The sequence below is a fragment of the Cicer arietinum genome, chromosome 2, assembly GCF_000331145.2.
Source record: "Cicer arietinum cultivar CDC Frontier isolate Library 1 chromosome 2, Cicar.CDCFrontier_v2.0, whole genome shotgun sequence".
Lineage (NCBI taxonomy): Eukaryota > Viridiplantae > Streptophyta > Magnoliopsida > Fabales > Fabaceae > Cicer > Cicer arietinum.
The window spans coordinates 2,975,395-2,997,312 of NC_021161.2; the positions used below are offsets into that span (position 1 = coordinate 2,975,395).

Sequence of the window (21,918 nt, forward strand, 5' to 3'; positions counted from 1 at the left end):
AATTTTAAATTTATTATATATATATATATATATATATATATATATATATATATGAATGGATGTAGGTGCGGGTGGGGAAACTCGAATCCTATTGCAAGCGAAGATGAAGACTTAAATTTCACAACCGATAAAAAATAAGGACATATGCAGATTTTCCTCGACTAGTCGAGTGCAGGTGCGAGGAAGACAAAATCTGCCCTCACTCCGCCCCGCCCGTTTCCATGCCTACTCTTCACTTAAAATCCGTGGGTTTAGTTTATTTGACCAAAAATTGGTTAAATATGTTTAAGTCTTTTCAAAATTACAATTTTTTAAATATATTTTTAGTTTTGTTTAATTTTTTTTATATAAAAAATTAATATTTTTAATCTCTAAAAATAATTCTTATAAAATAAAAATAAAAATAAAAAACATATTTAACAAAAAAAAATTAACGTATACTTTAACGAAATAGAAATTGTTTGGTAAGTGTGAATTCATCTATATAGTGTTATATGACGAAACTCCCTTGTTGCATCATTATAATTTAGCTCATATTAAAAGTACAAATAACAAAACATTTTGAAACTGTAATACCAAAATCTTAAATCTAAAAATAGAGAAACCAAACTTATAAAAACATACATATATATCACAATGCAGATTAGTTGATGACGTAAAAATGAGATGTCAAGTGACAATCACTTATGCAATTTAGACTCTATCTTACATCAAATTTAGTTCCTTTTCTATATAAATGAATGCATTTTGGTAAACTCCAATTTTAGTCCAGAAAGAAAGATAGGACGTTGTCATTTTTGAAGTAGAAATATCAATTATAAGGAAGGGGGATTTGAATTATAATTGTCCCTTTTAAAAATTCTGTTTTAAAAATAAGATCTCAACTCAAGATTGATCTTGGCAGTGATGAAGATCGATCTTGGTTTTGTTAAAGATCAATCTTGGTTTGCTTTAAAAACAGTAAAATCAATTTTATCAAAATATGATTTGTTTCAGCATGAAATAAACAAGGATAGAGATAGAGAGATTACCCAGGTATTTTATCTTGGTTCACCCAAACAAAAGTTACGTCCAGTCCTCACAAGAGTGAGATTTTCTACTATGTGCTCAAGGGCAAGATTGTTCTTGGTGATTATAATTTTTTCATAGATCAATCTTGATCTTTACACGATTCCCACCCTTCTACCTAGAAAGGATTTCTTCAGTTCTACCTTACTGTTTTGGAAAGGCTTTAATAAGTTACCTTTCAAAACGTAAAAGGATTTTTGCAATTTACTCAAGATTTGACAAAATAACCTTGAGTTACAAAGTGGAGGATTTGAGACTATTTAGAATCTGGATATTTACTCAACTCTTGTTTGAGAAATATATTATGTAAATAGAGCTCAGTTGTGAATGATTCTTACACAACACAAAGATTAAAAAACAGCAAACTGTAAGAAAGATATAGAGGCACTTGAGTATGATTAAAATGATTGATCTTTTCTTGGCACTTTTTGTTGTGTTTTGTTCTTCATCTTAAAGCTGCATTTATAGACTTCAAGATAGCTTGGGACAGCTCATATGACCGTTGAAATAGGGTCAGCTGTCATGAGATAGTTGTTGGATAAAGTCTGCCAAAAGCAAGAGTGATCACATATGCATCCAAGATTGATCTTGAGAACCAGGATTGATCTTCGAATTTGTGATGAACTGATCTGTTCTTTTGTGATTGTGTCAGATGTCTGAGTTGAGTGCTTGCTTTTTAATTAAGTGTGCAGGTCTGGAAAAGTACAATCAATGGTGTACTTTACATCTTGTAGCCTTGTACTTGCACTTGCCTCTTTTGAAGAATGATCTTGTATTATGTCTTTATTGAAACATGTATTTGATTCTTCAATTTCTGGAACAGATGTGACTTAGATTGATCCTTTGCTGATTCTATATGAGAATATAAGATGAATGGTGTTTCTAGGATTGATCTTTTTACAAGGAAACTGATTATCCTTGTTTATGCCATAAACGAAGATCGTTCTTCGTTTCTTAGCAGAAGGTCAAGATCAATCTTCGTTTTCCTGAATAGCTTTAAGATCAATCTTCATTTTCCAGATCTGCTTTCTTTGATCTGATTTGTGATGTTTGATACTTATCTTGTTTTAACATACTCAAAAACACATGTTAAATATCAAAGCATTTAGAATCATAATTAATAATCTTTAATTAATCTTTTGTTTTATTATCATCAAAACATTTAATTGAAATTTTGTCTTAACAATTTTGGTATTTGACTCAGTAAAAAATTCAAATTAATCAGAATGTCAATCAATTTAGTCCTTGAAATTGTAACGGTCATGAACTATTTTGACAGTAAATTGTATTTTTAAGGGATTTTTATGATTGTAAGTTATATTTTTCAAGGACTATTCTGATAATTCGAGGATTAAATTGAGTTTTTTGCTGGGTCAGAGACCAAAATGACAGCGTCTTATACTTTTAGAGAATAAAATAGTGGTTTCCATATGAACAATTGTAATCATATTGGTTAAATTTTTCAATGATGTATTGAGAAGGTTACAAGTTTATTTTTATTTTAAGGGTCATTATCATGATACACTTTACTTTGTAGATTATATCACTCATCCCAACTTAAAGTATCATACACCTTAAAATGATGCTTAAACTGATGTCATTTAAACAATCAACATCTCACAATTTTTTTACTTATTACATATACAACATACAATACATATAACATGAGAAGCTGTGAAAACAATAATCTTACTCGTGTCAATGAAAGAGAGAAAAGAGAAAGAACAAATGAGAGAGAGATTAGAGAATTATAATTACATTAATTAAAGAACTATGAAGAGAGGATGAGATAAATAAAAAACGAGAGAGGATATAGATGTGGGAGGAGAGGAGAATGAGATGAGAATAGGGAGGAGAACCGATGAGAGGATAAAGAGAAGTGGCAAATGATTTAGATAGGATAGATGAGAATAGATGAAAGAAATAAGAAATGAAAATCTATAAAAATCTCATGTGATAGATAAATATTTTTTTTCTACTAAAAAATCTGACAAAATTTATCAAAATCTATTTTAAAAAACCATCCATTAATTTTTTTTTAATCATAAAACTTTTTATAAATTAAAAAAGGTCTTAATTGAATACCAATATACTTGTACAATTTCATTCAAAAAAAATAAAATCTTAAGTATATATCCTATTATAAAAAACACAAGTGTTACTCATGACACACGTTTAATTGACTTGAAGTCAATGTACACACAAAGTCTTGGTCCGAAGAAACAACTAGGAAGGTTGAGATGGTTGCAAATGTCTTACTAATTATCATGTTTGATTGGCTTGAAGACTTGAAGTTAAAGTGCACACAAAGTATTGGCTAGTACTAAAGTTTATTTGGCTTTACAACTAAGCCATTAATATAACACCACGTAGATATTTTCAACAATAAATGTATTTTACCTTTCTATCTATAAATTAATATAATCCTTGCTTCTTTTTATTTCATTTCACAATTCAATGAACATCTCTGTGCTCCATTTTCTCGTTTGTGTTGTGGAAATTCTATGCATCAATTTAAAATAAGTGTGTAATTAATTTCGCCTTGTGAAAAAAAATATATACGGTAAAAAAAAAATTAGTTCAATAGGTTAGGTTAATAATAACCTAACAAAATAAGAGACAATTTGTAGAGGAGAAATAAAATAGAAGACATAGGTAGCCGCACAAAGCAGCGGGAGCATTGAGAATAAAATAGGAAATCGCTGTCGGTGTCTCACGACTGTTCAGAAAACTTTCTCTATTTCCGTCAAAATTTTGTTTCACTTATTTAGTTAGTCAATTAAACATAATTTTTCAGATTTTTAACAACCTCAATTTCTCTCTAAAATATCTAACTTCTTCGTTTGTGGAATTCCTTATTTTGGCACCATTCTTCTTCACCGTAAGGCCGATTTAAGTGAAACAACGCCAAAACGATCGTGTGAAAAGTGGCTATATTATCCACTGATTGGTTTTCTGAATTATGGTAATTTTGTTTGACCGAATTTCGATATTTAGTTTTTAGAGTATCTTCTAATAATTTATTTTTGACATTTACCCATAAACTGCCAAGTTAGATCAATTGAAGGACAAAAAGTCAAAGAACAAAGTTTGTTTGCTTGTGGAATTGTACTCTTGTGTGAAAACGTCTAAATAAGATAAGGGGTGAGAGAGTGTTTGAATTCATGAGTATAATATATTCTGAGATGAACTGAAAAACCGTATTTCCCAACGATTCATCCGGGGCTCACTACATACGACAATAGCATTTTGAGAGATAAATTTAAAATATGAAATAGAAATGTTTATAAGGTGTTGATTGATTTAATTTTCGATACTTGTGTGGTAGTTGATATTTGTCATTATTGTGATATTGAATGTCGAATGAAGTTATGTGCATATGTTTGATCAGACGAATTTATGTGATGTGATAATAAAAGATGGATGCATGATATGATCTATGTTTACGTGATGATAATGATGATTTTTGATTGATGATCGTTGTAACATCCTATTTTTTTTTATGTTTCTATTTTTTTTATTTCAAACAAAATATATAATTTCCCATGTAATTTCAAACAAACAAATAGTCCATTATTAATTTAAAATCCATCAGTATCTCAGTTAGATACTTAATACTCAAATTTTAAAGTTCATAAATGTAGTAATAAAATGAGAATTGGCATAGACTAGAGTTTAACATAGATAAATTTCCTAAAGCTGACCACTACGCAATCAGGTAGATTATGAATGTCATCTGTCCAAAAGTAAGGGTCATCTCCAAAATTCTTACCAATAAATAATAAATAAAATAAATAAATAACAATAAATAAAATAGTACAATACCCACATAATTAATGACATCATTCCATTCAAATTGCCACGTGTACCGTAACAATTAAAAGATAACAGTAAAATGCTTACGTAATTAATAACATTAGTTCATCCAAAACAACAACCAGGAGGTACACTGAAAATACAAATATATTATTATGATATCTATATAAATAATAATAATGGTTAATCCATACAAACAACCTTACAATAGAATACCACGATATCTACATCATTAATAACATTAATTCACCCCAACAATTAAGAATTAAGAGCTACAGTAATAAAAATAAGTACAATATCACATATTAATTCACCCCAAACTAACAAGTACATTCATGAGCATAATATCCACATCAGTCATTATTAACATTCTCATTCATTATTAACATTGTCTCATTTAAACGAACAAATACTACACAGATTTATCAGTATAATATATACATTGTTAATAACATTATTTCAACCAATTATCAGGAGATATAATGTATCATTTATCTTTATAAAACATTAATTATACTTAATTCAATGCATACTCAAACAGACCTTATGACTTAATCTATATGCCAATGTAATGATTCTGGAATATCGCCTCCCCGCAAGGGCTTCGTGGGTCCTTCCAACCAACACCACTAACTCGAGCTTCGTGGGTCCTTCCAAGCAACACCACTAGCTCAACATCCCCGCAAGGATCTGTGGGCTCCAATCAATTATGGACGCACCACCACACGACTATGAATGAATGCATGAATGTGGACACTTTAATAAATCATTAATATAATGTGATGCTAACTTATTAATGGCATTTCACGTATAACACTTATTATTCACACCTTGAATATGTTCAATACAACCATTATAACAACGTATCACATAATATTTATTTTTCATACTTTGAATATGTTCAACATAACCATGAATAAAACATGTCACACCATATTTACTTTCCAAATTTTGATAAAAGCATTTCAACATAGTATATATTCAATCTCACAAATTCTAAAATAATTACAATCACATGTTCCAAAATAAATGCAATCATACATTCCAAAATAAATACAATCATACGTATAAATATATAATTGGAGTGATGTCCTTACCGATATGAGTGTCGTGATTAAATTCTCACGCAACAGTCTTGCTCCAATTGCACTACACTACACTACACTTGATGAGATGAATTACCAACTCCTTCTTGAATTCCTTCCTTTTCTACCTTAAACTCTTTTTGATATATTGCACAACGTTTTTGGATGGAAGACGTCCCTTTTGTTTTATTTTTTATTTTTATGAGGAACGTTAAGCCATCATAAGTGGGAACGTTAAGCCATGAGCGGAGAACGTTAGACTAGGAGTGGGGAACATTAAGCCAAAAATGGGTAACGTGGCATTTCCCCCCAAGCCATGAAACATTTTTTTTAACGGTTGCTTTTATTATTATTATTATTATTATTATTATTATTATTATTATCAAAAATTAAAATAATATCGTCATCAATTATTTCTATTCCCAAAAATAAATATAAAAATAAAATAAAATGAATGGGCGTTACAATCGTGATGTTATAAAATTGTGATGAGTTTATATGATGATCATGATTATGTATGATTAATGATGTTATAAAATTGTGATGAGAATATTGAAGTACCCCGTAGTTGATGATATAGTGATGATTCCTAAAGATGATGCTCTTAATGGAGTAGTCTAAGCTAACGAGGGGAGAAAGTAAATATTGAGAATTTGTAAAGTGAAGATTATTTTGTCATCATATAGGTAGGCTCTGACAAGTCTAGTGATTTCGGGGAAGTACAACTGAATGAGCCTGATCGTTGCGGTCTTCTGTTGAGCCTTAAGACAAGATTGTTAGACTTTGGAGGTATTCGGATGGAGAATTCCTAGGTGACATAGAGGTAGCACTCCAAATGTAAGAAGCTACCACACAACACATGTTTACCTCGACTGTCACGTATATGTGTCTTGGGTTGAGTTGAAGGGATCTACGAGGACAGGGCCAATTTGAATTGTCCATCCACCGGGATGGTGACATAGTACCAAGCCTCATAACCAAGTACTTCAGAGTTAGAATGATACCACATTGTGAAGTACAGTCTAAGCTCATGCATATCATTGCATTTTGTTGTGATTAATGTGTATCGCATGTGATTATAATTTCTTAGACGATTTGATGTTAAAGTGAAATGTATTGATTTTTCTTGAGTGATTTTGACTTTTTAATGTGATATTTTTCTTGAGCAATGTTTGTGTAATAATACGGTTCTATTATAATTTTTTTTTGCATGTTCTTCTTACTTGTATTATACTATCAACATGAGTTTGAAACTCATATCCTTCGTTGTTTGTGTTTGACTGGTTTGACCCTACGTTTGCGAAATCGCAGTTGTTACAGGTTAATGAGTCTTGAAATTCAAGTGTGGGAGAAAACCCGCTCTGATAGGTGATACCGAGAATAAGGGTTTTAATTTGTATTTTACTCGTTTAATTTGAAACAAATTTTTGTATGAAAACCTTAGAAGTACTAGTAAGTTTTTAGAATTAAATCAAGTAATTATACTTAAATCAAGCTTATTGAGATTGCACTATTTTAATGGAGAAAATAAGTTTAAAGTGTTTCTTTTGATTTTTGAGAAACGTGATATCATAAATTTAAAATAAATGTTTTTATTTTCTTCAAAACACATTTTTATTTATCCGCTTCAAATTTTATAGAAATAAGATATAAATGATTATATATATTATTTTGGGGTTTATGGTGTCACATTTCCCGAAATTAAAACTCGGGGGCGGGAAATGGTTTGGGATGTTGATATCCATCTTGCACTCGAATCCGCCCCACTAGTAATATTATTGTCATTTATAAATTTTATATACATGTATATATTTAATAATTTTTAAATATTAAAAATTAAAATCTTTTCTATATAGAAAATATGATTTTAATATTTTTAATTTTATTATTGTATAATAATAATAAGAATAATTTTATTATATTAATTATAATTAATATGAATTTTAAATTTATTATATATATATATATATATATATATATATATATATATGAATGGATGTAGGTGCGGGTGGGGAAACTCGAATCCTATTGCAAGCGATGATGAAGACTTAAATTTCACAACCGATAAAAAATAAGGACATGCAGATTTTCCTCGACTAGTCGAGTGCAGGTGCGAGGAAGAAAAAATCTGCCCTCACTCCGCCCCGTTCGTTTTCATGCCTACTCTTCACTTAAAATGTGTGGGTTTAGTTTATTTGACCAAAAATTGGTTAAATATGTTTAAGTCTTTTCAAAATTACAATTTTTTAAATATAATTTCTAGTTTATTTTAATTTTTTTTTTATAAAAAATTGATATTTTTAGTCTCTAAAAATAATTTTTATAAAATTAAAAAAACATATTTAGCACAAAAAAATTTACGTATACTTTAACGAAATAGAAATTGTTTGGTAAGTGTGAATTCATCTATATAGTGTTATGTGACGAATCTTCCTTGTTGCATCATTATAATTTAGCTCATATTTTGACAGTAAATTGTATTTTTAAGAGATTTTTATGATTGTAAGTTATATTTTTCAGGGGCTATTCTGATAATTCGAGAATTAAATTGAGTTTTTTGCTTGGTCAGAGACCAAAATAACAACGTCTTATACTTTTAGAGAATAAAATAGTGGTTTCCGTATGAACAATTGTAATCATATTGATTAAATTTTTCAATGATGTATTGAGAAGGTTACGAATACATTTTTATTTTAAGGATCATTATCATGATACGCTTTACTTTGTAGATTATATCACTCATCTCAACTTAAAGTATCATACACCTTTAAAAGAAGCTTAAACTAATGTCATTTAAACAATCAACATCTCACAATTTTTTTACTTATTACGTATACAACATACAATACATATAACATGAGAAGATGTGAAAATAATAATTTTACTCGTGTCAAGGAAAGAGAGAAAAGAGAAAGAACAAATGAGAGAGAGATGAGAGAATTGTAATTACATTAATTAAAGAACTATGAAGAGAGGATGAGATAAATGAAGAACGAGAGAGGATATAAATGTGGGAGGAGATGAAAATAGGGAGGAGAACCGATGAGAGGATAAAGAGAAATGACAAATAACTTAGGTTTAAGGATAGATAAGAATAGATGAAAAAAATAAGAAATGAAAATCTATAGAAATCTCATGTGGTAGATAAATATTTTTTTTTACTAAAAAGTCTAATAAAATTTATCAAAATCTATTTCAAAAAACCATCCATTAAAATTTAATTTTTTTTTAAATCATAAAACTTTTTATAAATTAAAAAAGGTCATAATTGAATACCAATATACTTGTACAATTTCATTCAATAAAAAATCTTAAGTATATATCCTATTATAAAAAACACGTGTTACTCATGACACACGTTTAATTGACTTGAAGTCAATGTACACACAAAGTCTTGGTCCGAAGAAACAACTAGGAAGGTTGAGATGGTTGCAAATGTCTTACTAATTATTATGTTTGATTGGCTTGAGACTTGAAGTTAAAGTGCACACAATGTATTGGCTAGTACTAAAGTTTATTTGGCTTTACAACTAAGCCATTAATATAACACCACGTAGATATTTTCAACAATAAATGTATTTTACTTTTCTATCTATAAATTAATATAATCCTTGCTTCTTTTTATTTCATTTCACAATTCAGTGAGCATCTCTGTCTCTTTGATAATAATATCCAAAAATATTTTTAAAGTGAGTTTAGTATATATATCACAATGCCTCGTCGTGTGCTCCATTTCCTCATTTGTGTTGTGGAAATTCTATGCATCAATTTGTTATGTGCTCAAAGTTTCCATATGAATAATTGTGTGGAGAAAGAGAGAAAAGCTCTTTTAAAGTTCAAAGAAGCACTCATTCTTGAACGTGACAAACTTAACTCATGGAAAGGTGAAGAATGTTGCAAATGGGAAGGAATTTCATGTGATAATTTAACTCATCATGTTACTAATTTGGATCTCAATGCTAAAATATTTGGAGGTAAGTTAGATTCTTCAATATGTGAATTGCAACATCTAACTTCTTTAAATCTTTGTTATAATAACTTAGAAGGAAAGATTCCAAAATGTATTGGTTCACTTGGTGAATTGATAGAGTTGGATCTTAGTGGTAATAATCTGAATAGTGTCATTCCTCCTAGTTTGAGCAACCTTTCCAATTTGCAAACTCTTAACCTTGGATATAATGATCATATGATTGCATATGATCTTGAATGGCTTTCTCACCTATCTAATTTGAGTTATCTTGATCTATCAAATGTGAATCTCACTCTTGTCATTGATTGGTTGTCATCAATAAACAAAATTCCTTCTTTAACTGAACTTTATTTATCCGGTTGTGGGCTCCATCAAGTCACTCCTAAATCTATTCCCCAATTGAATATTTCCATTTCGTTGAAATCTCTCAATCTTGGGCACAATAGTTTAACCTCTTCCATTTTGCCATGGGTGATTAATGTTAGCAAAGTTCTCACACATCTTGATCTTTCATCTAATTTTTTGCAACAAAGTATTCCATATGACTTTGAAAATATGATTTTTCTTCAATATCTTGATCTCTCATATAATGAACTTCAAGGAAGGATACCAAATTATTTTAGGAATATGTGTCAACTGCAAGAGTTATACCTAAACACCAACAAATTATCTGGCCAATTTAGTTACAACATACAACAATTATGTTGTGCACAAAATGGTTTAGTGGTTTTGGATCTAAGCAATAACTCATTCAATGAGGGGACAATTCCTGATTTTTCTTGCTTTTCATCGTTGAAGGAATTATATCTTGGAAGTCTGAATATTTTTGGCACATTACCGAAGTCATTAATTCATCTGCATTCTCTTGTATCTCTATATCTTGTTGATAATAAGTTGAATGGTGTGGATATCATAGATGATGGGTCTCTATCAATCATATCAATTCTAGATCTCAGCTTTAACCAATTGAATGGATCACTACCATTGTTTGAGATAACTAAACTTAAATCATTAGAAACACTAGATCTTTCCCATAATCAGTTGAGTGGGTCATTTTCACAAACAATTGGCCATCTTTCTAATCTTATGGCATTGGATCTCTCTTCAAATAAGTTAAACGGTGTCATTAATGAAGCGATTCTATCAAACTTATCTAAGTTGACTCTTTTGGATGTGACTCAAAATTCAATTTCATTCAACTTGAGTTCAGATTGGGTTCCACCTTTCGAACTAAACACACTACATGCTTCATCATGCACATTGGGTCCTAAATTTCCAATATGGCTCAAACACTTTGAGGACCTTGAGGATCTAGACATCTCTTATAGTGGTATTTCAGATTCATTTCCTGAATGGTTTTGGAATCGATCTTCAAGTTTGTTATACTTGAATGTTTCACATAACAAAATTAACGGGGCCTTGCCAAAATCATTTCCAAGTATAAATAATAGATTTGCGTGGGAACGTGTGTGGGATTTTCGTTTCAACGATTTGAATGGCTCATTGCCTCGTTTTCCAGAACTAAGGGCTCTATTTCTCTCCAATAATATGTTTACAGGGTCTCTATCTTTGTTTTGTACATCCTCATTTCAGAGTTTAACTTTTTTGGATTTGTCTAGTAACTTGCTTGGAGGTAAACTTTCAGATTGTTGGAAAAATTTTGAAAGCTTGAAAGTTTTGAATTTGGCAAAAAATAATTTATCTGGTAAAATACCCAACTCATTTGGTACTTTAGAACAAATTGAGTCAATTCATTTAAATAACAATAAATTCTGTGGTGAAATTCCACCTTTAACCCTTTGTAGCAACTTGAGACTAATTGATTTTGGGGATAACAGTCTCCAAGGAACAATACCATTGTGGATAGGACATTATCTTCCTCAATTGACTGTCTTACGTGTACGAGGAAATAAGTTCCAAGGAAACATTCCTGCAAGCTTGTGTAATCTTTCATTTCTTCAAGTATTGGATCTCTCTAAAAACAATATTACAGGGGAAATACCACAATGCTTTAGTAACATCGTTGCTTTAACAAATTTGAAGTTTCCAAGAAACAACTTTCACTATTTCTCATACATATCGTTCTTTATAGAACATGAAGAGTATGAATTTGGCTCTTTCTATGACAAGGAAATATTGGCATTGAAAGGATCAAACAGAGAATATGAGAAAAATCTTGGATTGATGACAAGCATTGATCTTTCTTGCAACCATTTAACAGGAGAGATACCTCAAAGTATAACAAAACTTGTGGCATTAGTTGGCCTAAACCTTTCATGGAATAATCTCACTGGATTAATTCCCAGCAACATTGGTCATATGAAAATGTTAGAATCACTTGACTTGTCAAGAAACCATCTTTATGGTAGAATGCCAACAAGTTTTTCAAATTTGACATTTCTTAGTTCCATGAATTTGTCTTTCAACAACTTGGAAGGAAAAATACCACAAAGCACTCAATTAGAATCTTTTGATTCCTCAACATATTTGGGAAATAGTGGACTTTGTGGCTCACCACTTGGTAATCATTGCCTAGGGGATATGATTTCTCCAAAACATGTCACTAATGAAGATGAAGATGAAGATAAGCTCATAACCTTTGGGTTTTATATTAGCTTGTGGCTTGGATTTTTTGTTGGATTTTGGGGAGTTTGTGGAACTCTAGTGATAAAAACATCATGGAGACATGTCTATTTTCAATTCTTCAACAACATGAGTGACTGGATTCATGTGACACTAGTAGTTTTTGTAATCAGAATGAAAAAAGTATTTCAAGTTCAAGACAATAATAGCTAAATTCCTTGTTGATATCTTCCATTTTTATTTTTTCCATAATAAAGAAGCACACTAATGTATATTGTAATATATAATGCATGTTTTTTTAACATAGAATCTAACAAAAACTTTGAACATTTAGTCTATGTTTGTTTTCACGTTGAATTTGTCCATCACCGTGCATTCCTTCAGTTTGACAATATCGAGTTGGTCCATTTTAAGATTCACATAACAATAATTGCAACGAGGTTTTTGTAAACAATGTGCTATTCACAAACTCATCAACATCAATTAATTGTTCATCATTCTAAAACCTAATTAGCATAACAAAATGGTAACTTTCCAATGCTCTCTAAAAAACACTGAAAAAATAAAGAGAAACAAAAGAACACAATTCAACAACAAAAGTTTAACAAATTTCTTGAACTCAACATTGCAAATTCAAAGACATAGACATGTTTATTCTAACACTTTATCTTTGTCGCATTTTTTCCAATTTATGGTTTTATGCTTTGTTTGCAAATATATGGTTTTTATTTTTAAAAATTTTAAATTGTATTATTCTTGATAAATGTACGTATTCTATTAGATATTCCAATACTATACAAAAAATAATTAACAAGTGTACAAAAATTTATCGTGCATAAACACATTAAGGCACATATTAGAACAACAATTAGAAAAACACAAATAAGAATTTCCAACCTCCATGCTAATCAACTAACTCTATGTTAAGGGATATAAGGTTAGTTTGGTGATTTAAGTGAATGAGTTAAAAAATGAAGTGATTAAGAGATTAAGAGTTCAATTCTTACTTTACCTTTAGCATAAATTTAATAACTACTAACATAAACATCAATTATTTCAAAAAAAAAAAAACTAACTCCACGTTGCAATTTCAATATAAGCAAAAATTCATATTGCAATTTCAATATAAGCCAAAATTCATACAAAATTCATCATGACTTTAGCTTAATATTTTGTGAAAATAATATTTAATTAAACTTTACTTATCTTCTAACAAAAATTTAAAATACTACAATTGATTTTCATTGAGAGTTAAGACAAAAAATACATATCAAATAAGAATTTATTTGACCAAACTATCGTTTAAACATTGACACTCTTAATCAATTCGTTTTTTAAGTATTCTTCAAAACCATTTGAATCTAATTATTTTGTTAACAAGAAAATAAGATTTTATTATATATGTATTTTTTTCCAGCTAATTTAACAAATATGTATTGACGGTGTAAATAAATTTTATGATATTATTTATTTTTTATGATATTATTTAGAATATTGTATGGTTTTAATTAAATAAACAAACGAACCTTCGATTTTTTGTTGATATAAAACAATGAATTTTTTTGTGTGGTGAATAATAAACAATGAATCTTTATCTATAGATTAATCTGCCTTTTTATTTTGATAAAATATATTAATCTGTCGTTAATTTTGATAAAATATAATTTTCTGATGCTGTATATAGCACCTGTCGAGTTGGTCATATTATTAAAAACACTCATTAAAATGCATGAACTATTGATTCTTTATTATTTACTCTTTACTGAATGATGATGATGATTCAATTTATATTATATAAGTTATACGTCTATCTCTTCCAAAATAGTTATATGCTTAAAAATTATATAGTCCATTAGATTTTTACTAGCAATTAGATGTTTGATCATATATATTGAGTACAAGGCAAAATAAAGTGATTGAGTTCAATTGTTAATAAATTTTAGTTAAAGACGAATTATTGAGAAGAATTCAAATATGAATTCTTACAAAAACAATAATTTATTAGGTTTTATTTATCTTTTAGTTATGCTCTAAATTACTGATCTGTTGTCGCACACGAGTCAAATACAAGTGATAAAACGTAGGTATGGGTAATAACTCGAGTCGTTTCGCAAAGATTTCTGATATGATAATATTAACCAAATTAAGAGTCAAAATTAGAAAAGGGATTTACAAATTTTTGTTCAAACATATTAAGAGAACGGTTAATCCATTAATTCGAGTTTCAAACTTATCACATATTCTATCAACTGATTTAATTTCTAAATGTGAATCTATTCCTATTTGACTATAGAATTGATCAAACAAGCATAGTCAACTCTATATGAATTCGGTTTCTTTGACTGGATTAAGCATCACAATCATCGATGTATTACAGACAAAATTATAATTTAATTAATATAGAAACCGAATTTTGTCAAACTAATTTAATCAATCATATTGAAATTCAAATTAAGCAATCGGAATAATAATACAATCGAATAAAAGATAACGTCAAATTAACATTATAACTTAAACGTCAAGGTGTTGATGAAACTCTGAAATAGTGGATTAATCTGAAAGAAAATTAGTCTTCCATAAAAATAATGAAACTCTAAAACAATGGATTAATATGAGAGAAAATTAGTTTTTCATTAAAATAAAATAAAAAAGTGTTTATATGTTTCCCAATCCGAACAGCCTATCTAAAACTGAAGAAAACTTTGAATATATTGTACACACTTTTTGGGTTTGTAAAACAAGTGGTCCACTACTTAAAATTATTACAAGAAAAATTGATGATGTAATGTGCAATTTGGACCACATGAAATTCGGCATTGGGCTTTTATTCCAACACAAAAGTTGTAGCTCTGATTTTAGCTTTTAACGCCTGCTCGCATGCATCAATCCGATATTCAAAGCTCAAGTTATCGAGCGAGCATGGGTTAATATGCAAATAATAAAATTAAAATTCAATTGCGACCCAAAATTTAAAAATAAGTTAAAAAATTAATCTAAACTATAAAGAACTTTTAAAATGTCAAAATAAAAATCTAAAAACATGTGCCCAAATGCTTTGATTAATTGCTATGACTAATTTTTCTTAATAGGTGTGTTAAGATACAAAAATATTGAGCCGAAGGTCACTAAAGACTAAGGAGAATTGTAACATAAAATTATGCATATCTTTTAGGTTATTTGAAAGAGTTCAACGAAATGTAAACAAGAGATTTCAATTTATAGGAGAAAATAGAATGAAAATAAATTTTGTATATATATTGTATTTAATTAGAAAAAGAGAGTGAAATAAATTTAACAGTGAGAAAATTTATATTTTTTTATCTTTAATATTTATGACACATTAACTAAAAAAAGTATTTAAATTGAAAATTTATATAAATATTTTATTGCCTCTACATTCTCTACTTTTGAAGAGTAGTTAAAATTGACTTAGGAGGATTTTACTTTCTTCTCCACTCTAAAAAATTAAATCAAACAACTAAAGTTTGAAATAATCTCCCTATTTCCTTACATTCAAACAAGGAGTTGATCTTTAATATTTAATGAAATGCAGTAGTTTGTTTGCATAAAAAAATGACAAATTGATAATAAAAAAAAAATGACTTGATTTTGTTTATATAGATGATTAAAAAATTTCAAGAATATAAGAAATGCACTCTCAATGTAAATTAAGTTTCCATTGACATCTAATAAAATTAATTTATATGTCATAACGAACTATTGTGATTCAACAATGGTATAAAATGTTATTTTACATCGTCAACGTATAATCATTAAACTGAAATGTTCTTTTAAATAATGTTAGTATAATCATTAAACTGAAATGTTCTTTTAAATAATGTTAGTAAGATGCTATTTAACTCACTTTCTAACATATTAGTCCCACTAAATTTATATAATTTCATAGAGATAAAGACATTCAATTAGAGTCAGTAATAGGAGTTATCTACTATTATATGTCTATGAGTCTATCCTTCGTTACCTTTGTATATGGTTTTAAAATATTAAATGCATGTGATTTTATTAGGCTTAATTGCACTTTTGGTATCCCTATTATAGGTGAAAATTGAAAGTAGTTCCCCCATTTTGTTTGTCCCCAGTTTTAGTCCCCCAAACAGAATTTGAGTCCAAATCATGATGAGTTGGCAATTTTGTAATGACGTGTCAATAAAAGAGTGACGTGACTGACACTTATGTGGAATAAATTCATTATTATATTATTTTTGATTAAAAAACATAATTTATATTTTTAAAAACCATTATTATAATTGTGGCAATATTTTTAAAAATACAATTTAATTATTAAAATTAAATTAAAAGAAAAAACACCTAAAATCATAAACCCTAAACAAATCAAAATCAAAAACATTCACTCATGAACCCTAAAATCATTATGGATTTCTTCCTCCTTAACAACACGATCAACATGGCCTCCATCTCCCCCCTCAACATTGCGCTCAACAGTTTCATCAACAAAGCTCTCAACTTGATCCACTTTCTTCTCCCTTGCAATTTCAGACACCTCAACTTTCACTTCATCACCAACAACAACAACACTACCAACATTAGCACCAACATCCCCAACTCTATTAAAGTAAATTCCTTCACAAATCTTCTGCAAATTCTCAAAAATAGGCTCAAACGCCAAAACACGGAACCCCATAGCAGCAGCAGCAAAACTCACCATACCAACATTAGCATCAACATCTACAACAAACCCATTTGTTCCCTCACTTTTAGCCTTCTCAAGAACCTCATGAATAGTCACCGATATATCAGGTTTTCGAAAAGGCTTCCCTTTGAGCAATCTCACGATGTTCTTGTGTGGCTTATCAGGTAGATTTCCGAAATCGGAAAGCGAAAATAGAAACGGGTAACGAACGCCTTCGACGATGGGGTGGGCTTGAGGTGATTTGATGCAATCGAAAGGGGAAATTGAATTTGAGAAGAGGTGGGTATTGAGAGTGAGGAAATTAGGGTTAGGATTTGAGGGATGAGGGGTAAGGAATGCGAAGAATAGGAATAGTAAGAGGAGAGTGGAAGAAAAGAGTAAAATGAGTAACTTCGGAGAGAGTAGTCGAGAGGGTTTATCTTTTTTCCAGGCATTTGCCATGGAAAATGGAATGTGGAGATGATTGAAGCTTCTTCAGGCTGTGGAGAAATTGAATTTAGGTCAAATGGAGATTTCCTCTTTTGTTGAAAAGCGATGGTATGGTAGTGTTGCTGTCTTTGGTGATGAAGTGAAAGTTATGGTTTATGATTTTAGGTGTTTTTTCTTTTAATTTAATTTTAATAATTAAATTGTATTTTTAAAAATATTGCCACAATTATAATAATGGTTTTAAAAAATATAAATTATATTTTTTAATCAAAAATAATATAATAATGAATTTATTCCACATAAGCGTTTGTCACGTCACTCCTTTATTGACACGTCATTATAAAATTGACAGCTCATCATGATTTGGACTCAAATTCTGTTTGGGGGACTAAAACTGGGGACAAACAAAATGGGGGGACTACTTTCAATTTTCACCTATAATAGGGGGACCAAAAGTGCAATTAAGCCATTTTATTATAAATTATTCAAATCATGTAAAATATGAAGCATGCTATTTAAATTGTTATATGATTTTTTTTAACCCCATTTGATGGCGTGCACATAATGGCATACAGGTGGCATGCAATTAATACTAATTTCCATTCGAGGAGTAACCAATGGTGTATTGGTGTCACAATTGGACAAACTAGAATTGTCCTTCCTTAAATTCAAAGATGAAACCTTCCCTGAGTAACTCCATAATCCTAACCCAAATAATGCCAAGTAATATTGCATGCAAGCTGTGCTTTCTAATTTTCACATAATTTCCTTTTTCTTAAATATCACACATTGTTTTCAATACTTCCTAATTTGTTAGGAGAGGACTACCATCCTAAACATACACGCAAATTCAAAGATGAAACCTTCCCTGAATAACTCCATAATCCTAACCCAAATAATGTTATTTAATTGAATATCCTTTCACTATCCAAGTAATATTGCATGCAAGCTATGCTTTCTAATTTTCACATAATTCCCTTTTTCTTAAATATCGAAGACCATCATCCTAGACATTATTTTTCTACCTTCTTTATTTTTTATTCTACTTCTCAGTGAACATCTTACATCTCCATTTCTTTGATTATAATATCCAAAAACATTTCTAAAGTGACTTTAGTATATCACAATGTTTCGGTGTGTGTTCAATTCTCTCGTTTGTGGGGTGACAATTTTATGTATCAATTTGTTATGTACTCAAAGTTTTCATATGAACAATTGTGTGGAGAAAGAGAGAAAAGCTCTTTTCAAGTTTAAAGAAGCACTTATTTTTGGAGGAGACAAACTTAACTCATGGAAAGGTGAAGAATATTGTTGCAAATGGGAAGGAATATCGTGTAATAATTTAACCACTAGTGCAATTAAACCTTGTTAGATCGATTCATATCTACATGTTAGATCGGTTACTTGTCCGATCTAACATCAAGCGTTGTAATAAATAATTAATTATAAAATCGGCTAAAATGACAGATGTAACAAGTCAAAATTCAAAATTGATTTATTACATCGGTTCAAGTCAAATTCCAAATTGATTTATTACATCAGTTAAATTTGAACCAATCTAACAAGTCATATTCAAAATTTAACTAAATTTCATATTTCATTATAGCAATTAATAAATCAACTAAATATCAATTTAATCGTAGCATTGTCACAACCAATAAGTAGAACAAAAACACTAATGTAATTATAGACATAATCGATTTGAACATGCCTCGACCCAATACATTATACTTAACATGAAAACACAAACAAATAACAAATCTGAGTATACATAAAAGATAGTAATAATATTAATAATCAGGATTAACACAAAAAGATTCATATGAATCTACACAACCAAATCACTTGAATTATTACTATTATTCACCGTCTCTGGCCAAAGATTTCATTGTCTACTGCAAGCACAAAATCAACATAACAATTTAATGCATTAGCGCCCAAGAAACCATCACAAAGCTGAATGAAACACCTATTCAAAACTCATACCAATAATTAACATTAAAAAAAAACACAATGAATAATCAAAAATTATCATAATAGCTCAAAAAATTAAAACAAACAACAAAAAATTTGACTCAAATTATTGAATAATAATGACTTAATACAAAATGTTTTAGCCATGAGAATATGACAGATTCAAAGGTACTGGATCACCTAAACTTGATTAAATTAGTGTTATCTAGGCATCTAGCAAGTTCAATCAACAAATAAATAACCAGAAAAAATACAAAACAAATGTCTGTCAAATAACTCCCAATTAACAAATGCGGGCATTACAAAAACCACAAAAAATTTCAGTTCATTTACATCAAGTCTAAGATGAAATAATCCTTGTAACAAGTGCATGGACTAATTCAACATAAAAAGAGGTATATATTGGTTTCACAAACTTAAAAGACTATAAGTAAAAGCAAAACACCTCCTTACAGTTACTCAACTGAAGATGCAAATTTTTAAATATATGATTCATTTGAATTTCAACAGAAGATGCCAAAGTGATTTTCTTCTGTTGTTAGCAACTAGATACGATGGCTATAGTCATAAGATATAAAACAAGTCAAAGTCTCTTAGAAATGCCTCCCAATAATTACAACAACAAAAATAACTACTAAAAAGTATGTGGTGGAATGGTAACATTAACATAGTCAAAGTCAACTACGCAAAAAAAAAAAACAACAGAAGAAGAAGAAAATCACTTTGACATCTTCTGTTGAAATTCCACACACCTTTAACCATATGCATATTTAAAATGTGAAAGATAAGTATTAATGCTTACCCAAGATTAATAAGTAAGTAGGAATTGATGGGAATGCAAGTTGGTGTAGGCATGCGCAGCAGTGGCACAAATGGGCATGTGAAACCTGAAAAATGATTAATGATAGAGTTATGAACAGATTCATAGAAACTTATCAAATATAAGGACATCATGGTAAGGCATACCTCCAGACTGACCAAATTTGTGTCTTGCATCATCTTGATCTATACAAGTTAGAAAGATGAATTCAAACACAAGAAGAGTGCCTCCGACTCCACACAATGTGAAGTGAACAGAATTGGTAATAGCATAAAATTATGTTGAAAAGAACTAGAACACTGAGAGAAATTCTTAAATGACATAAAAAACACTAATAAAATGCATAAATTTATCATTGCATGTGCATCTTGAGAAAAGCTATGTGAATCAAGATTAGACTGACCTAAGAAAAGTTAAACATGAATATGTGAAGACAAACACCCCTAAGCATATGAATGTTATGGTCCACCCAACAACTCTTCTTCTATTGCTCTCATTTATATATGCACCTCGAAAAACAGAACAACATTATGAATGGATAAAGACTAAATCTACCCCAATCTAATACACAAATGAATTGTAGTAACATATATTTTAACAATTGAAAATTTAGGCTTGGCAATATATAATAATACAAATAAAGAAGCATCTGATCACAAATAATTACTTTCTGAGAACCAAATAATTTAATGAAATCACAACATCTATACATGATATCAAACATTGTGGTCTCTTGTTTTCATTTCCAGCAATGCCGTAATGTACCACTCCATCTACAGTGAAAAAGCTTAGCAATAGCTGTGTAATTATAGCTGCATTTATCTACACTTTTGTTTCAACAGTTAGTACAAAATAGACTAATTAACTAAATTCCAGTTCCACTATTGAATTAATAACCCTTAACTATCTACGGATCCATAAAAAATAAACAAATATGACAGACAGCTTATGATCAATCCAATCAATGAATTATTAGTTTAAATATTTTATTTAGTATTTTAAAATATTAGTCATTATAATTATAATCATTATAATTTGAGTATTTTCTCATGACCATTAAAATTGTGTCTAATAGATGATTATAATCTATTTAGAATAATATATACAAGTATAATGTCGTCTTCAACATTCGATATATAAAGATAAAATAAATCGTCATTGTTTGAGATATAAAAAAATGTAATGGTAAATCTGTTGCAATTTATCCATAGATATTGTGGATGTACCACCGGAGCCACCATGTGAGACCATGACCTTTCACGGCAACTACAGCCATAGACCACTGTAAGAAAACACTCATTTTGTGGTCAACTTTACAAATATTTTGTGGCCGAAAAAAACCTTACAAATTAGTGGCCGAAAAAGCTCTCACAAATACAAAAATTCAAATTTGTCTTTATTTGTGGCTGAAAAAACTCTAACAAAAGACTACAATTTTAGCTGAATTTTGTGGCTGCCTAAGCCCTCACAAAATCACAACGTTGTCATTTTGTGAGGGCTT

At 29.5% G+C, this 21,918-nt stretch overlaps 3 protein-coding genes across 7 annotated transcripts in view; 1 reads left to right on the forward strand and 2 right to left on the reverse strand.

Annotated features, from left to right (window-relative positions):
- Window positions 1–9,479: 9,479 nt before the first annotated feature.
- On the forward strand, window positions 9,480–12,749 carry LOC101505704 (receptor-like protein EIX2). The gene has a single exon (XM_004507222.4). The coding sequence runs from the start codon at window positions 9,682–9,684 to the stop codon at window positions 12,733–12,735; it is 3,054 nt and encodes a 1,017-aa protein (XP_004507279.1). The 5' UTR covers window positions 9,480–9,681; the 3' UTR covers window positions 12,736–12,749.
- A 4,049-nt stretch (window positions 12,750–16,798) lies between these two features.
- LOC101489662 (uncharacterized) lies at window positions 16,799–17,749 on the reverse strand. Its single transcript, XM_004507256.4, has one exon. It carries the CDS (start codon window positions 17,633–17,635, stop codon window positions 16,892–16,894), a length of 744 nt encoding a protein of 247 aa, XP_004507313.1. The 5' UTR covers window positions 17,636–17,749; the 3' UTR covers window positions 16,799–16,891.
- Window positions 17,750–18,649: 900 nt separating this feature from the next.
- Window positions 18,650–21,918, reverse strand: part of LOC101505051 (ran-binding protein 1 homolog a-like) — a 6,907-nt gene continuing 3,638 nt past the window's right edge. For 2 of the 5 annotated variants that reach the window (XM_027335532.2, XM_004507220.4), the window contains 3 exons: window positions 20,564–20,602; window positions 20,400–20,484; window positions 18,650–19,518 (listed from right to left, as the gene is read on the reverse strand). In XM_027335532.2, coding sequence (XP_027191333.1) covers window positions 19,509–19,518; window positions 20,400–20,484; window positions 20,564–20,602 — 134 coding nt within the window. In that variant the 3' untranslated portion in view covers window positions 18,650–19,508. Of the gene's footprint in view, window positions 19,519–20,399; window positions 20,485–20,563; window positions 21,903–21,918 lie in introns of those variants that run through there. The other 3 variants (XR_012161868.1, XR_003473328.2, XR_003473326.2) reach the window with 3 other exon arrangements.